Raw genomic sequence first — 18281 nt, forward strand, 5'->3', positions numbered from 1 at the left:
CCCTTTTCCATTGTCCGTACAAGAACAACCCAGGAACACTGTTTTCACGGGTCATTCTATGCAAACTCATGTCAATAATCCACCAAAAAGCACCAATGTTAGCAACTCTGAGCTTCTGCTACAGCTCTGCAGGATCAAGAACAGCAACTTGAAAACCAAAGTCACACAAATCTGGGATGCTATGCAATTGTTCCTAATAGTTCATACCAGTAATAAGAAAACTCACTGAATTTCCCACTTCAACATTTTTACAGCATTGCTCTGAGAATTACAAAATTTAATGACAATAGATGATCTTTCCTCTTAAGTAGTGCAATGTGCAGCTTTTCATACAAAGGATAGAAAAATGTGTTTGCAGCAGTGCCTCTCAAGCACAGGGAAGATAATTAATCAGGTTTTCCCTTTTATATATATCTACACACACAAATACATGCATATGCTTCAATAGCTTGACAAGTGTTTCAAGAAAAATCTACGTGTTTGCTGTAGATGTTAGGAATCAAAGGTTCAGATGAAACCAACTGGACCAAAGGGATGAAAACCAAAGGGACCTTTGCTGGTTTTTCAAGTAACATGTCCATGATCAAGCAGTTCATTTTTCCAGATGTTCTTCTGCATGGGGATTTGTAACAGCATCCAAGCCTTCAGGCATCAGATGCAACAAGAAAAATTAAATTCATAGAAAACAGGAACAAAGGCTTATGAAATACAGAGACAAGAAAATGCAATAGAAGCAGCAGATTAATTTTCTCATGAAATTAGGCTTGGCAAGACTGGTCTTGGGGGTGGCAAGAGCTGGGAATAGCGAACACATGGGAAAGGGAACACTGCTTATCAGTTGCCACTGCAAATCACAGTGTTTCAGGCCAGTTAAAGAGACAAACTGAGGAAATGAAAGATAAAATAGATGTTGATATAACAAATTGGATTTAAACATGACAAAAGAACAAAGGACAGCAAAATACCACCGAGTGTGCAGCCTAGCTATGTTGGGGCACTGCTCACCGTTTTCTTGCTACAAGACCAAGTGTAGTAAATGCAGCTGGCTGGCAAAGACAAAACCTGCCAACAAGCCATGCCTGGCACATAGGGCTGTGGGGGAAGGCACAAGGCCAGAACACTTTACTGCACAAACAGTGCAGGTACGATCCTAGCTGCAGAAGTGTACGAAGAACAAGTCAAGACATGAGGTCTGAGAGATTTGTCAGAGTAAAATGAGAACCAGGCCATTAAGCAAACAATTGAGGTACCTATTCCAGTATATGTAATATACAATGTTGAACTTATTACATTGTCTGAGATGAAATGGGTAAAAACCAAGAAAGAATAGGCTGGAAAATTACATGATTTCAAGGAGCGGGAAAAGAGTAGGCAGAGAAGACAAGAAAACCACGTGCTGCTTTAGCAAAACAGCTGAGCAGAGCACAAAAGAAAATGTGGGAGAACATCTATATCACTCGAAAATCACTCCAGCAGGCCACACAAAGGCAAGCAGCAAAAAAAACCCGTTCACAGATACACCCCAGTAAAACTTGGCTGCAACATGCTGATGGATGCAACACAAGGGTCTAGACAAAAGAGGTACTTTGGACAAGAGAAAACTCAAATGGGCCTGTAACTCTGACAGAAGTCTAGACCTCCTCCTTCTGCAATGTTATCCCTTGGTTTTTACCTTGATGTTCAGGATTGTACTAATTGTCTTCACTGAGATAAACCAATGGTATTTGTATGTTTGGCTTTTTGTTGTTCAGTTGGGGGTTTTTTTGTTTGGTTTTTGGTTTTTTTGGTGGTTTTTTTTTTTTTACTAGATAGGCCTGGCTGATGTAAGAGCTAAATTTAACCAGGGAAACAGAGAGAGTGTCAGCAAATGATCCTATTTCAGTCAGCATGCTGAAAGGAAAGGTTATACCAAGGTCTGAAGGTCATTTGGCACTAAGGGATGCATGCAGATAAGCAGCAGTGGGAAGAAGCCCAGCCAAGATGGCAGCACCAGCACAAGTGGTTGTACAGCTGAGAAACACCACTCGTGTGTGTATCCAGAGGAAGGGAGTTTGTTTAAACACACACACCCTATCAGTAGTTTCTCTGTGTCAGTACTGTAATATCTCTACCCTCATAATGGAAACACATTGGGATCTCTCCAGTCCTCTGAAAAGAGGGATTTGAAGACAAGCGCAGCAGATAAACATCAGGCTTACCACCATATTGATTTCTGGCATATTTGTCTAGATCTACAGACGTCTGGCAGAGAGGTTCCCTTTCCCTGAACAGAATGCATGCAATCAGCAGAGCTGTTTCATCCTCGACTCTGAATTCAGGTTAGCCCTTAAACACCGATTTAGGGAGAACAGAAGATGTCAAATTTCCTGACCTCTTCTGGAAGGAGAGAAGGGTACCTGTTTATCAAAGTTGTTGATCCATATCAAACAGAAGAGAAGGGAATTCTGGCCATGGAATAAACCAAGTAAAGAAGAACTTTCTGGAGCTATCTATTGCAAGTGTGCATGCATAAAGGTATACATGACTATACGTGGTGTTACTCGGTGTTTGTGGATGTGTATGTATGCAGACTCCCTTAGCGGAGCACTCTCATGAGCAGGTGTTGAGCCAGAGGGAAAATTAATCATATTACGAAAGTCCCAGTGGGCTGATTTTCCACCCAGAAGAACAGCAAATGTTTTAAAGCCTGTAAGTAAACTGTGGTATGCCACAGCTGGTAAAGCCAAATTTGCTCAGCAACATCAAAGACAAGTGTATGCCTGCGCATCTGAATAACAACATTTCCTGTCTATCTTTTCAATGTTTTGTCATATATATGCATAAGAGTAATCGTTCCAGAGGGACTTAGAAAGTTACTAACTTACTGGATGATGTCATCTGCAATTGCAGATCTTATCTCCACAACTAGCATGACTCTTTTTCTATAGGATGTGCAGGAACAGACACTACAATTGATAGATATTCTCTTTATGTTTGCCTGAAAAGCAATGCTGATTTGTATGGTTCATTGAGCTATGAAGAAGTATTTCCTATGATAAACAAGGCAAACTCCTTTTCAAACTATACTTCCTCTTACCTGATTCACGGCCATGCCCTTTGTAACGCCACAAGAGTTAGAGACTATTATCTTCTCTCAGTCACTTTGATATCTGCACCTCTTCATTGAGAATTAAAATAAAGGGTGAACTACTAGCAGTGAAACAACACATACAAGACGACTGTTGTAATATGCACAGTAGTATGCAATACAGTAGTGCTGATGAAAGTAACAAATGCAGTCCCTTTACTGCTTGCTGAGATGTTATGATAGAAGCACTCTCTGTGCATGGACCAGCAAACTGCAGACTAACAAGACTCTGCTGCACCCAAACAGGTCCACTACTTATGCCACATTAAGATTGTACATCATATAGTTATGTCACAAATCACACAACCAAAGCTTGCTGCTCAGGTTCTTCCTCCTCTAAATTAAAACCTTTGTCCCTCACTATCTACATAAAGGATGACAAGCTTCAAATAGTGACTCAAGAAATGTGGTCAATCTTCCTAAAAGCACTGCAAGAAAAACTAGCAAACTCCCTGGAAAACTCACATCCCTACAGTGTGATATATGACTGAACCCAAGAGTCAAAGCAATGTGCTGGTACACAGAAAATGTAGGTTCAAACCCCAGTCTTTCACTGACCTTGAACAGGTCATTTAAATCAAACTGAATAGGCACTTACTCAAGTTTTGGTGAGCCTATCTGTAGTATAAGATATTACTTACACATACCTCATCATCTGTAAAATAGGCACATTGCAGATCTCCTGACTTTAGAAGTTTTGAAACTTAATTTATCATCTTTTGTGCATTGCTCTGGGATTCCTCAGGGGACAAGAAAACACAAAACTGATAAATAGAATCAAAGCAAAGGTCCATCTAGGCCAATACCTTGTCTCCAATATTGGTAGGTAGTGCATACTGAGGCAAAAGCAGAAGGAAAGCAAAAAAGGGCAATCTTTCTTCTCCCAAGTCCCAGCATGAAGAAATACAAGGATTTCTTCAGCCAGAGTTTGCACCTGAGCCATTGTGTTCAGCTGCCATTGATGGAGTTATCCCTCATGAATTTGGCTAATTGCTTTTGAACCCATCTCTACTTTTGGCTTTCACACAGGCTGAAGAAGCTTAATGCATTTCTGTCTATCACATTGACAATGTAAAGTGCTAGTTCCCCAACATGTGACAACATTACTGGGAATCACCCACCAGCATACCAAATGCAGAGAGCTGGAAAACTAGGTTTGTGTTTTTCTCAGCTACTATTGCTGTTTTGTTAACCCTGAAGCTGGTCATCCTCCCAGTCCCAATGCTAGTGAAGAAATACCTAAGACAGAGTTTCTTCTGGCAGAACAAAAGCCCTACAGAGCAGAGCTAAACAATGACACTGTTAAGTTCACAGTATGTGGTTTCTCTCAGCTTGCTTTGGCAAGTCTGTACGGGGAATACATGTAGGTGGAGCTGGAAAACTTACTCAAACTTGAAGGAGGCACGTTTTCCCCTCATCCTCCTCTAAGCACCTTTATACACGAGACCACAGGAAATAATAAATCCCTGCTGTGCTTCTAACTTGCACAAGCAGCCATAGTCCAAAGGCAGGATCAGGGGACTGAAAAAATATTCAGCGCTTTTTTTGGATAAACAAAAAGTAATTCAGCAGCCAGGCCTTAGCACATTTCCTTAGCACAGTGGAAATGCATTTGTTTCACTATCCTAGACAAACATCAAGGAAAACATCTAGAACAACCTCCCAATAAATAAAACATCAGAAAGCACATTGTGCTTGCCAGAATCCTGTCACCAGGGCACCTGGCTTGCTTTCTCAGAAAAGAGAAAGCTGCACAGAAAGGTGCCCTCAGAGACAGGCAGCAGCAGGACTTATGTAAGTTTGGCTCCTTCCACATGCAACCCTTCCCTTGTTACACCCAGTGCTCCTGACAGCTTTCACAAATGCTCCTCAACTCCCTTTTGATCTGCTATTTTTAGTGCTGCTCTTCAGATCTATACCCCCTCCCACCCAGTTCAAGCCCTGAACAGAAAACCTGTCCTGTGTAAAGCTTTCTTTCCCGTGCAAATGATGCAAGTGGCTCCTAGGGCCTCCTGTACACAGCCAAGTTCCACACTGACTGGACGGATGCAGAGTCACTGGCACATCCTGGTAGCACCCCTGAAAGCAGTGAGCCACTGAGAAAGCAAAGCTCTGGGAAATCAAGACATTTGTGCGTAGCCTCACCTGGGAATGCTGGTTAGATATGTGACCACATTCAGAAAATCTTCATCAGGTATGTCGCTGAATCCTGCAAATTCTGGAAAGGTTATAATGGGTGCTCCATCCTTCCCTCTTCCTCCTGCAAAAGAGAGGTTGTAAAAATTAGAGTATGATTTTATGTCTTCGGACAGACTGGTCAGTACTTAAATGGGAAGCACTGGCATATGCCTCATTGAAAAGCACCCAGATCCAGTACACATGATCAGTGTCCCACTTGATATTATAATTGACTGTAGTTTCATTACCTCAGTTTACTCCAGCTGAGATTCTAGCCTCTGCTGTTTATTCTCAGCTTTTTCATGAACCTTCTGCATAGTTCTGGTTAAGTGTTTTCTTTGGTTCATATTTTCAAGTAATTTCTTGTGATAATATTACATTTTTCTATGTATAGGTAGAGGACTCTGGTTTCTTCTAGACATTAAATGAAATTAAGTAGTAGAGCGTATAAGCTTTGAATACACACATATAACCCATGACACAGGCATAGGACCAATCAAGTCTTAGTTTTTTCCTTAACAAAAAAAAAAGCATTCAAAGTGCATGGAGTATTTAATCAATGAATTTTGCTCATCTTGTTTATTTGCATCTAACCTCCATTAAATAGGACAGAAAGGTCATAAGCAGCAAGGTCAAGAGAAGTCCCTATCTGAGGGACTCCATGATCCAAACAGCAGTATTCAAACTCTGGTAGAGCTACGGGATGCATGGAACCCAGCCCTTTATAACTAAGCAGCCTTTACAGTTCTCCTGAAACAATGCTCAGCTCTAGGAGATGGTGCAGTACGCAGCACAAACCCTGTTCCCTTGCAGGACCAATCCTAACTTGGTTCTGCTAATAAATCTGGGCATCACTCAAACCACACAGAAGTTAACAGGAGTTTTCTCACCAACTTGGACTCAGACGGAGAGCAAACGAGGCAGTGGCATGTAAAAGTATAAACGCAATGAAACAAAGCTTTTGTTACTGGTACCTTATTGCTTAGTGCTCCTTAGATACTGTATTAAGGACATGCTTTTCCCTGAGTCTTTCTCCTTCCTCTGCAATCTGTCAGCCTTTTTTTTTTTACACCAGCCTGAGGAACTCTCTATTAACCCAATACTGAGCCTAGTCCTGCAGTACAGACAGTTTTCCTAGTCATTTACTACCCAAAGAAGATTCTTGTCCAAGCAATAGCCATGTCCTGGGTTTCCCCTTAGTGAAAAAGAAACAGTGAGAGGCAGGCAGAAAATTACCTTCCTCAAGGAAAGTATCAAATAGATTATCCCATTAGGAGCATGAGAGGAAACAGAGACTTAGGGAGAAAAACATGAATTCTCATTCCTCAAAATGACCCCCTAAATCTCTATAAACGAGCCCTGTTTCCAGGCTGCTCCCACAGATTATTGCCTTCTGTTGACAACCACAGCTGATGCCACAAACGACTTGCTCCTGCTCCTGCTTTGGCGGCTGTTGCAAAAAGGTGCTCCAGTAATTCCTATAGCTACGTCTGTGTAAAGCGGTCGGTCCCTTGCTAGTCCTGATCCTCTCTCCGCCCACCCCTCCCAGCCTCAGTTGGATTATTTAAGGTCCCTTCTGTGCTGTCCAGCCATGGAGCTGGGATGCTGAGGACAAAAATACTTGCATAAAGAAAAAGTTAGGGCTCTAGAAAACAGGAATTTCTAACAAGGAAACCCTTTTCCTTCTTGACATTTGGTGACACGGTAGCTGCATCAGGACACTACCTTTAGCCCCTATTTTCCTTTCTGAAAATTGATTGTTGCTTTGATGACACCTGAAAATGACTCAGTTGTGTTACATCAACAACTAAACTCACCCTGCCAGAGAAAAGAGAGGTCTACAGAGCCTCAAACAGCTTTCAGCCAAAACGCAAAGAAAGAAAACTATCACCCACATGACACTTTTTGAATTGGATGCTCAATTGTTGAGCTGAGCACTTTTCCAGCCTCCGCTTTGGCAGACAGCAGCATGGTCTCGGGGCAGCCTCTGCAGCCTGCAGGGACACTAATTGTGCCATCACGCAGACTTGAGTGCTCCAGCCAGCAGGGACCCAGTCCGGATGGTTTGTTGCAGGTTCTTGGTGACACGTCCTGGACACTGGCACTAAAAGGCAGGAAAACAAAGCCTCTCGCCTGCTCTGCCTCTTCTTGCAGAGTTCGATGCATGACATGATGCTTCACAGACGGTATCTTGTGTGCGTGCACAAGGTTCCTTGGCACCACGGTTTCCTATTCACACGTTTTGGATACGTGTAGATACCCTAAATGGGGGAGGGTGCAGTAACCTGGAATATTATGGTTTAAGGCAGTAATATTTGTTACTGGAAGAAATGATTCCCCTGGCTCCCCTGCTTCAACGCCTGATCATTTACCTGCAGTTATCCTCAAGTTTTGTTTAAGCTACAAGTTTCACATGGCACTTCTAATGCTCCTGCTGATGAGGATCTCTTTGTGTTTCTCTTGCCCTCCCTTTCTCTTGCATCCACATTCAAACGTGCTCTCTTCCTCCGGCCTCTTTGCCCCAAGCCAGACGAGGCAGGTTGCTGACGCACTGTGTGTATGTGGGTGTGTATTTTTGTGACAGGATCTTCTCCTACAAAAAGCCATTCAAGGAATGAATTAAGCAGGCTGAACACTGACTTCTTCACTACCAGCAACAAATCTAGATGGACACTTAGGAGCAGCCTCACACTGAGCATTCATCTAAGAGCCAGATGCTCCTTGCCTATGACTAGGCCACATGCCCTTGACAGTTCTTGGACTCCATCTGATTCTCCAAGGTGAAGGTAGTACTCTCTGCCGCAACCAGAACAGAAGAACACTCCGAATGTTCTTGAGTACAGCTGTATTTCAGACAAAGGAACAAACAAGGAAACCCTCAGTTCCTGCCACACCATGAAATCAGGATGAAGTTTGAGGGAGTTCTGCGATCAGAAATTGTTAAGTGCTATGACAAGGAGAGAGCACAAATGTCTGAAGTGTTGGATGACAAGTAATAACACAAACGTTAAGAATGGATTGTTCCTGCCCATATCTGAATCCTGAGCAGCAGCTGAGTTACAAGGGAAAATGATCCATATATCTAGCAAGGCAACAAGAGTAGATGTTAAGGGATATGAGGCCAAGGGTGTCTGGAAAACTCTCTCCTCTGAATGAGAAATCAGTTCCATACATCTAAATGTTAATGCCATTTTGTTTCCTTACACTAAACCAAGATTTGCTGCAGTACACATTTCTGCAGAATGTGAACTGACAAGCTGCAGCCCTTTTTTTCCTAGGCCACCAACCCTGCCTTCTAGGCAGTTGCCACTAGATTTCTTCCAGTCCTTAAAATACTTCAACTGGCTACTATTCAGTGTCCTGGAAGGGCAGTGAGCACAAACTAAAAACCAACAGGGACAGTCTTCAGCCAGTTCCACAGCCATAAGGACTAAGTGCACGGAATTTGGCCCCAAGGACTCTCTGTATACAATCCCTTCACCTGCTGGGACTGTGCACTACCCCTACACTCCTGGGCATCACTTGTGAAAAGTGCAAATTGCTGAACAGAAATTTTACAATCCATCATCAGTAAGGGAGACAGGGACAGAACGAGCTCCAGCAGCTCAACAGAAGGCCAAAAGAATTAAAAAAAACAAACCAAACACTTCTCAAGGGAAAAGGAAAAAAAAAAAGAAGACATTTCATGTAGCAAGTGAGGGCAGGAGGAGGAAGGCAGAAAAGAAGTGCTGACTAGAATGAGCCACATGAACACAGCATAGAGCTGAGGGGGTTACATTACGGCTACTTGAGGTACACCTACTCCATTCAGCAGCATCTCTGCAGCAAGATAAGGGGACCCAAGGACTGCCAGGAGCAAAGGAGCTTCACAAAAAGCCAGGGCAAGATGAGGCATGAGCTGAGATAAAGAGTCCCATGGGAGATGTGAGCAATTACTTGAGTTTAGTGCAGTCAGAAGGACAAAGATATACTGAAAAATAGGTGTCGGGAGCAAGGCTAGGCCTGGCAGCTGTCCTTAAGCAGCACACAGGCCTGTCTCACTGACTTGCAGCTCCTCCAGGCACCATTAGATGCCACCCTGCAGCACTCTTCAGGAGACCCAGCCACCTCAAACACCTCCTGGTAGCTCCAAATGCTGGTGCCCGGCCAGGGAAAGAGCAGCTGGTGGCAGCAGCCACAAGAGTTGAAGGTTCCTCTGGCAGGAGGGGAGGTTCAGGGCTGTTCTCTGGCTGAACTGACGTGAGGCTGACTCCTGACCCTGCCGTAGGAGAGCCAGGCCATCCCGCTGGCAGTCTCCGTGGGTCACTGCTCCTCAGCCAGCCCCAGGGTTTTGCCTCCCAAGGAAACTCGACTCTATTTTGCCTACCTTCTCCTGATGCAGACCTGACCTCCCCTCCCAGACATCACCCATGAATACAACACATGCCATCACCCTGATTCAGCTCCATCATTTTCCTTCAGGAGATCCATCTCTGCTCTCTACCTGTGCAGATAGCAACCTGCCTGGCATTCAACCCAAACTCATCCTGATTACAAATTTTGATGTATGATCAGAGTTAAACTATCAGCAAGCAGTTAAATCATTTGCATTCAGCGTCACACACACAGGTGCATCAAACTCAACAACTTTGAGCACAAATCAGAAGCTGGAGGAGCAGAAGGCTGGACTGCCTGCAAAAAGGCAAGACTTAAGAGGAAAAGATTACAGTCAGCTTAGCAGTCTGCGTGGTTTGCCACTCAGAATGACAGCATCCCTTTCCTCCTCCTCCTGGGTGCTTTCCTTATTTTCCACCCCAGCTTCTTGCTCAACTTTTCCTCTTCTCTCATGGCCCAAGGGCAAAGGAATAGGGAGAACCTGGGTGACAGAAGTACAGAGTGAATGTAGAAGGGAAAAAGAAGTAGGAGAGATGGCACACAAGCTGCATTTGGGCACAGTAATGGGACCATCACCCACTCTCATGTGTGCCGGTCCCAGGACGCAAAGCAGCATTCGTAGTTGCTCCTATTAGATAGACTTTCCAGCTGCCAATGCAGCCTGGCTAGATGTTGCAGTGAAGACAGGGCCAGAATTCCACTGTGGAAACAAAACAGCTGAAGTATTCAGGGGAGGAATATGCAGGGGGTAGAAACAGGATATAGTGGCACAGAGAATTTAATTTTGCTTTGCATTGTAAAGGGTGTGATTGACAAATGAGGTGTGAGTGCTGAATTCTGAGAGCTCTCACAGCTGAAGTTGCACATTGGTATGACTGATGTGAAAGCAGCAATCACGACTGCAGGCCAAGTTCCTGGACACTATGGGGATCATAGGAAATTTCCCATTCCTCAGTTCTAGCCCACCTATGCCTCCTGTCCAGGGACCCCAAATATCCATGGTTTAGACAATCAGGGGCTACACTGAAGCTCTATTCCATAGCCAGCAGCTCTTCCTGTAACACTAATAGCAGGTTTCATAAAGTAACATCTAACTAGAGCTTACCAAATATGCAAATCCCATGGGGAAAACAAAACAAAACAAAACCCAAACCAACAAACAGGCCATGGGCAAGAAAAGTTCCAGAAAAAAGCCTCCCCAGCTTGCCACAGACACCAACTCATCAGTATTGGAAACTTTTCTTTCAAATTTTGCTGACACATGCAGGCCAACTGCTTGGGCCTGCCCATACGCAGAGCGCTCCTTAGTCATAGCAGATGTGAATACAATTCATCTCCTGGGTCACACAGCAAGAGAGGTCAGTGATATCCTGGCTGAAGTTTCACTGCCTTGGTCAAGTTTTGCTTTTTACTCAACATGGAAAACTAAAACAGAGCATGTAAGGGTTGTGAACGCTGAATTTCTCATTAAAGTTAAATGATGCTTCCTGGGTCTAGATTTTTACACAAGCTTCAAACTGTCTTTTGGCGAGATCAAGCCAGGTTTTCCAAAAGGCTCAGTTTAAACAGGAAGCAGACGGCCAAATAACCTCCAGGCTTTGGAAATCAAATAAACTGGCTTCAGAGTCAGTTACCCTTTTCAGCTATAGCCTCCCATCCACTGAAGTCCATGGACTCAACAAGAGCAGAACACAAAGGAAATTAATCTCTGCTAAGACACTTCTTGACAGTTTGTCTAATAAATTTGTGATCCATTATTGCTGCAAATGGCAGATTGGGCTTTTTGACAGAGTAATTACAGATAAGAACAGGTTGTGAAGCCGCAGATAAAAAGGGAGGGGGTAGTAGAGGTTCCAAGAACAGATTGGTACAGTGGGTTATTAGTCAGTCAGCAGGACAGGAACAGTATTTTACCACTGGTTCTCCATACTTGAGTAAAAACTGGTTTGCATTCAAATAGCCAGGTTTTCAGTACTACCCAGCTTCATGATCTAGCTCCCTTAACAGCTACAGGAAACACACAAACATAGCCGTGCACTCTTATGTTGTCACAGCTGTAGTCCCATAATTGGGAGTTCAGTTTTAAGGGAAAGGAAAAAGGCAGTAGTGGTTTCAAAACCAGAATTTAACCACAAGAACTAGTACTCCCAACTAGATCTCACAAGCTAAGCAAGGCTAGAACAGCACATGGAAAAAAGATGACCAAAGCAGAACTATGTGATTAGGACATTATCACGTTACACCACAGCCTTTTCTGCCACTACAGTGGACCAGGGAAGGCTTTGGAGAGTTTCCCTGTTCTTGGCATGGACAGTACGGTCTTGATTAGTCTGGTAGAAAGAAGAGGCTGTTAGTATCTAATACATTCATTATAACTAGACCTTGACACAATCAAACATCAAATTCATTAGGCTTGTTATATAATTCCCATCATCTGCTCAGACACTGCAAGATAGTCAGATTGTCTTCTAAGAAGCTTGTACACAGCGATTGTCAGGAAAATGTTTCTAATGAGTCATGTCCAGAGAAAACAAAGAGCCTTTGACTCCAATTGTTCTACTCTTTCTCTTTTGCTTTACTTGCAAGGGAATAGTATGGTTTCCCTACATCTGCCTTAGCTGCCTGCTGTTAATACTACCATTACAAGAAAAAGCTGATACTAACCAAGTAAATATTTACTTGCAACAGCCAACCATTTACTTTCATTATTGCTGAACAAATGGATGTGGGGTCCACAGGATCCAACAGGAGAGCTTGACAAAGCTAGAGGCTGTGCAGTAGCACAAACCAGACTCACTGCTAACATCCTCTGAGCTCTGTGTGTGCATGCATGGAAGAGGTGGCTAGTGGCCCTCTGGAGGCTGCAGCCTAAAGAGTGAAAGAAAAAACCCCAACTGGTATAAATCAGCATATGCCATTTTTATAAATATGTTCAGAAAAACACATTATATGCCCCAAACACTCTACAAGTATGTTGGGAGTGGTTTTTACTGCCCACTGTGACAGGGCCAAAGAGCAGAGGGATTTTTTTTTCCCCCAGACAACAGCTACTAAGCTGGAACATATCAGCATGGAAAAAACAGGAAATAGGCTAGGTATCAGATTTTCAGTCTCCATGTAGGCAAGCACTGAAGCACCAAAATATTTGTGGTGAGTGTGCCTAATGAAAAGCAGCATGCTTTAAGGAAAAGCTGCAGAGCTGCCTAGAAAATAAAAATAAAAATCAAATGAGGTCATTTATGTGTGAATTACTTTAATAAAGTGAAATGAGGCAGGAGAGTGCCCAGATCTGTTTTCATTGGATGAAAAAAACCCACACCCAATCTTTCATTAGAGGAAAGAGAAAGTCACGCTTTTTTAGAGAAACACATGTTTGAAAAGTATAGTAATTTCTGGCTTGTACCTTTGTACCTAAACCTCCATTTGCAGGAGACAATAAAGGGACAGTAAGGAATATTCCTGATGTTATATTTTACCTATTACCCACCAGCTGTCACCAACAGACTAAGATATTGGGCTAAAGAGACCTCCGAGTAGATGATTTTACTTTTATGATAGTCTTCAAGGGCTGCCACGGGGATTTTGGACTGGAGGCACCCAGATTTCCAAATGCAGCTGTAAACTTCAAACTGAAAACAATGTAGAAACTATGAACTATACTGCCTTATTTCTTGTTAGGATACTATTTCTGGACTCTGCTGAGGAGATTTTAGATAAGCCTGAAAATTCTTCAAATGGGATTTGTTATTTCTGTAGATGGGGACATGAAAGACTCCTTTTCACTCACTTTTAGTATTTGTTATTAGTAATTGTATGCCAATGAACCAGTTATTTACCAACCCCTAACAAACAAGCTCCTCAGCCCTGCTTTCTATGAAGAATTATTTTCAAATTCTTTAAGCACCTTAGGATTAAATAGTCTTATTAAAACATCTTTCTGATCATTTCCAAGAATAAAAGAATTTGATCAAATGCGAAGGGTTGAATTTGCTAAAACAGCAGGTGAGAATACAGGCACTGCTGAAAAGATGAGTTCATAAAGAAATATGAAAATGTGTTTTTATATTTACCCTTGACACTTCTGTGCCATGTTTAATATTCTAGCTGGAACTCAAAATGGGTTTTTCTTCCTGTTCAGCAAAACCACTTCCCACAAGTTGCTCATGACATGCCATGTATAGCTTTTATTAATGGTCTCAAATGTTGCAAGGTAACAATAGTTAAAAGAAGAGCAGTCCTCCATTTTTTTACTGGATAGGCATTGCACACAAGACACTGAAATGTCACCATGCATGATGCTCTTTACACCAACATAGGTTGTTTCAGGCATTTGTGTACCAGTCAAAAGCCTTGAAAACAAAATTGGTTTCAGCAGCTCTGCATGCCTGGTAAGCAGAAAAAGCAAGCAGATCATTCTAGAGACCAGCTGATAAGTATTTTCTTGCTTACAAGGAGCAGACAAGCATCCCAGTGGTGATATGACTGAAGTTAACATCAAGACCCAGAAGGAACTGAACAGTTATTAGATTCCCTGTTCCCTTCCTTGTATTTAGACTATTTTAGTCAGTTTAGCACTAATAAAATGGGTGCGAGTAGCATTCCTGAAGCAGCTCTTTAAGTGAGGATTGGTTTCAAACTTGACAACAGCCCCCTGATTAAGAACTTGTCAGCTCCCACCCATCAGTCATTAATTTTTGCTGTTAAGCAGCTAGCACCTTAAAGGAAAGGGGTGCCCATCTTCACCTGACTACCTAATGCTTCTGAGACCTTGTTGTGGCATCTGTGCATTGAAATCTCTGGCAGTCAGGTGTGAATCACTTAACAGTAATACCAAGTTACTCACCATCCTCTTCAGTTCAGCATGGCAGAGCTACACTAAGCACATGGTATGCAGGTGAGTACCTGGACAGCCAAAGGAGAATACTGCAACATTACCCCTCAAAACGGTCTTGGGATAGATGCTACAGTAGCATTTCCTAGTTACCCTGCACTGAGCACAATGATGGGATACAAAAGGTTTGAGCAATACTATGCAGTTGCTGAGACTGTTTTGCACGGAGGTTTACGTTTATCAGGAATTCTAGGAAGATGTGACCCTGAGATCCATTACTGTAGATGAGAAGGCAGCTGTTCCACCTCTGCTCAGTCAACACACTCTGACGAATGCAAAACAGTTAGTTATTGAGCTTATGAAACTGCCACAAGATGGTACCTAGAAACTTGAAAAATCAAGTTTTAATACTTAGAGCCCCATAAAGAACTCTCAGTAACTTAAGATTTGTATTTCATTTGGGAGCTTGGAGTGTACTTAATGTGAGGATGCAATAAGGATTGGGCCTGCTGAGTTGATCATTTACAGAGCTGGGTCCTTGTACTCACTGCAGCGTGTACCCAGTGCTCCTCTCCACCAAGCAGAGAAGGACAGGCTGTCCAAGAGTACCTTATTATGACCATCTCAGTATTTTGTGCAAACTCATGATACTTCACTGTGTGTCTATGCAGAAGAAAGAAAGCAAATTCTTAATTCCCTTACCTACAGATCAGGCAGAAACAGAGACAAAAAGTGTTGCCAGAGGCCATACAGTCAACAGCAGAGGCCATTTTAGGACCCAGATAAGGATTTATTTTCTACAGTATCCAAAATAAATATATTAAATACTTTGGCAAATATTTCAATATCAGCTATTTATTCAGGGCAGGAGCTGCATCACTTTGTGTGACTGCAAACTTCAGGCAAAAAAAGGAGTATGTAGTAACCAAATCTTTAAAAGATTAGAACCTTGTACTTCAGAAATGAATTATTTTCAAAACAAAGGCAGAGGGGGAAGGCCATAAATAGCTCCCTGGTAGACCAAAAATCTTTTCCCACAAACAGAAGGCCTGGTCATTGTGCAAGGATATGTACACAAAGTTCTGTTTAATTTCTTACCCTCTAAATCTGTTCCCCCCCACCCCACTGTGGACAGCATGGAAAACGAGCTCACCTTAAGACAAATAAGCACAGCAAGTTGGCATTTATCAGTTCCATGCACTGTGAGTGTCTGAATGTAACAGCACTCTTCATTAGCAATACAAAAATAAGACTGCAACTGCTGTACACAGCTGAAGGGTGACAGCATGATAGTTTCCAACATGTTTCAAAAAGAATCCTGGAGCATGATTACCAGCAACTTCTTACCTGACAAGATAGCAAATTGCCTGTGGAGCTGCTCTATTATATCCACTGCAACCAGCGGCCGTATCTCCTGCTGCATGATTTCATCTGTGCAAGTGAAAACAGAAATCTTAAATGAGTTAATAAAGCCTTAACGACAATTTTCCCATCCTTTAAGAATCCAGAAAAAAAGACAACACTCAAAGGAAAAGAGCCACACTTGACTATTGGTTCAGATGTTATATGACTATCATGGAAAAGTTTATGATACTTACAGTCTCATCTTCAGCCTACTCGCTTTATCTATTGCCTTGTGATTTTAGAGATAGGTTTTCATAAAGCAGCTCCAGTAGATTTGCCAGCGTTTGTCACAGGTTTGCTCAAGCTGACAGCCTGCTCCTTACTACTTCGTGTTTCACATTAAGCCACTGCATTTGGCCTCCCACATAAAGCAGCTTTTCAGTCTTTTAAACAGTAACATCTATTTCAGATAGGGTGCCACGTTCCACCCTGAACACCCTGGTCTCTGCTCGAGGACTTTATGTAACTAACCAATCCAGAACAGTTTCCTTTGCTGGTGCTTTTTCCGCTACAAGCAAATACATAGTAAAAGGAGGAAATAAGGGGCTGTGAGGCTTTATTCTCACGAAAACAAAGCCTGTTCTTCTGAAGTAAACACTGAAAAGTTAAAAAAAACCCAAACCCACACACACAAGTTAGCAAGCAGCTGGGGAAAAAACACCACAATTTTGTGTGATCTATTCAGTGACCAGCAACTACAACCTTGCATTGAGCTAACCTGATCTTTCTGTAATAGGTGCACCCAGCTGTTCTCCCCACTCTTCACCCCAGTCTAGACCAGCAACATTTACTGGGGAATATCTGCTTATCTGCTGTCTCAACTGGCAGGATAAAGGTTTATGTTACAATAGCACCTACTGTAAGTAGGCCTTTAGCCACTGTACAGGTACAAAACACCACCACCATTTTTTGGCCTCCATTTAGCTTGGACGCAGACTAGTTTATTTTTATTCTGAGAAGAGATATACCCCAGGTAACCAAGCTGGGTGTCTGTAGAGGACTGAGCCACACAGTTATAGCCCGAGAGTCCAGCACATCAGTGTGTGAGCTATACTTACTTATTTGAATGTGTGATTCCTAGTCACCAAAGTGTATTTTATACTACCTTTCTCATCACCTGAATGGAGCCCAAGAGTTGTCAGAGGTCTGGGTCTATGTCAGGTACGGCACATATATAACAGAAGACCATCAAGACTCAAAATCTCCTGAACTGGCAGGGGCTACAAGTAGGGAAGAGAGCAATTTGTTCCAAAAAGCATAGTGGGACAATTTATATTTGTGGTTTATTCTCTGTCAAAACCCGAATACACAATTGTCCTGGTTTCGGCTGGGATGGGGTTAACTTTCTTCCTAGTAGCTAGTACAGTGCTGTGTTTTGGCTCCGATGTGAGAACAATGCTGGTAACACACTGATGTTTCCAGTTGTTGCTGGGTAATGTTTACTCTAAGTCAAGGACTTTTCGGTTTCTTGGACCCCAACAGCCAGAGGGCTGGAGGGGCACAAGAGGCTGGGAGGGGACAGAGCCAGGTCAGCTGACCTGAACCAGCTAAAGAGATATTCCATACCATGGGACATCATGCTTGGTATAGAAACTTGGGGGGTTAGCTGGGGCAGGGGGGATCGTTGCTCGGGGACTGGCTGGGCATCAGTCAGCGGGTGGTGAGCAGTTGTACTGTGCATCACTTGTTTTCCTTTCTCCCTTTTCCTTTGGATTTTATCCTTTCCCCCACCTTTTCATTGTAACTGTAATTATTATTATTGTTGTTGTTGTTGTTCTTAGCTTTTTATTCTGTTTAAATTAAGTTGTTCTTATTTCAACCCTTGAGTTTTACATTCCTTTCTGATTCTCCTCCCCACCCCTCCAGGTGGCAGGGAGTGAGCAAGCAGCTGCGTGGTGCTTGGTTGCCAGCTGGGGTTAAACTACAACAGCAGCAGAGATCACAAACACATCAGAAGGTAGATACAGCCTCTGTAGGAAAAGCACCATATTTTCTCCCCACTCAAGGCACAAGAAATGCAACAATGAAAACTACAGCCCAACACATCTTCGCACAGCATCTTATGCAGACTCATGACAACCTCCAGAGATGACCCTGTCAAAACCAAGAGACTTTGCCTTTGCTTAGGATGACAAGAACCCTTGCAAAGCCCTGCTGCCCTCAGCTGACTGAGATAGCTTGTAATATAAGGGAGCCTGGTCATTCTGCCAGGTACAAATACATTCTGACACCAGCTCAGTGCTTGCTTTTCTCTCAAGACTTCACAGAGCAGGAATTAAGAGTGGGATTTGCCTCATCTCTGCCATGACATCAGGGCAACTTAACCTTGTGCTCTAATGGATTGCACTACTTCATGGCAGCCACAGT

General features: G+C 42.9%; 2 protein-coding genes across 9 annotated transcripts in view; one reads left to right on the forward strand and one right to left on the reverse strand.

Moving 5' to 3' along the window:
• The window catches only part of B3GNT5 (UDP-GlcNAc:betaGal beta-1,3-N-acetylglucosaminyltransferase 5), a 67631-nt gene extending 58649 nt beyond the window's left edge, over positions 1-8982 (forward strand). The window contains exon 4 of the transcript XR_013931662.1: positions 2230-8982. The gene's annotated coding sequence lies outside the window, so the exon portion shown is untranslated. The remainder of the gene's footprint in view (positions 1-2229) is intronic.
• Positions 1-18281, reverse strand: part of MCF2L2 (MCF.2 cell line derived transforming sequence-like 2) — a 190519-nt gene that overhangs the window by 125506 nt on the left and 46732 nt on the right. For all 8 annotated transcript variants that reach the window (XR_013931650.1, XR_013931651.1, XM_080409108.1 and 5 more), the window contains exons 2-3: positions 15858-15941; positions 5273-5387 (exon numbers count right to left, since the gene is read on the reverse strand). Coding sequence is in view for 6 of the 8 variants with exons in the window: in XM_080409108.1 (XP_080265234.1) it covers positions 5273-5387; positions 15858-15941 (199 nt within the window). In the remaining 2 variants the exon portion in view is untranslated. The remainder of the gene's footprint in view (positions 1-5272; positions 5388-15857; positions 15942-18281) is intronic.

Source organism: Falco punctatus (genome assembly GCF_963210335.1).
Source record: "Falco punctatus genome assembly, chromosome: 13".
Taxonomy (NCBI): Eukaryota; Metazoa; Chordata; class Aves; order Falconiformes; family Falconidae; genus Falco; species Falco punctatus.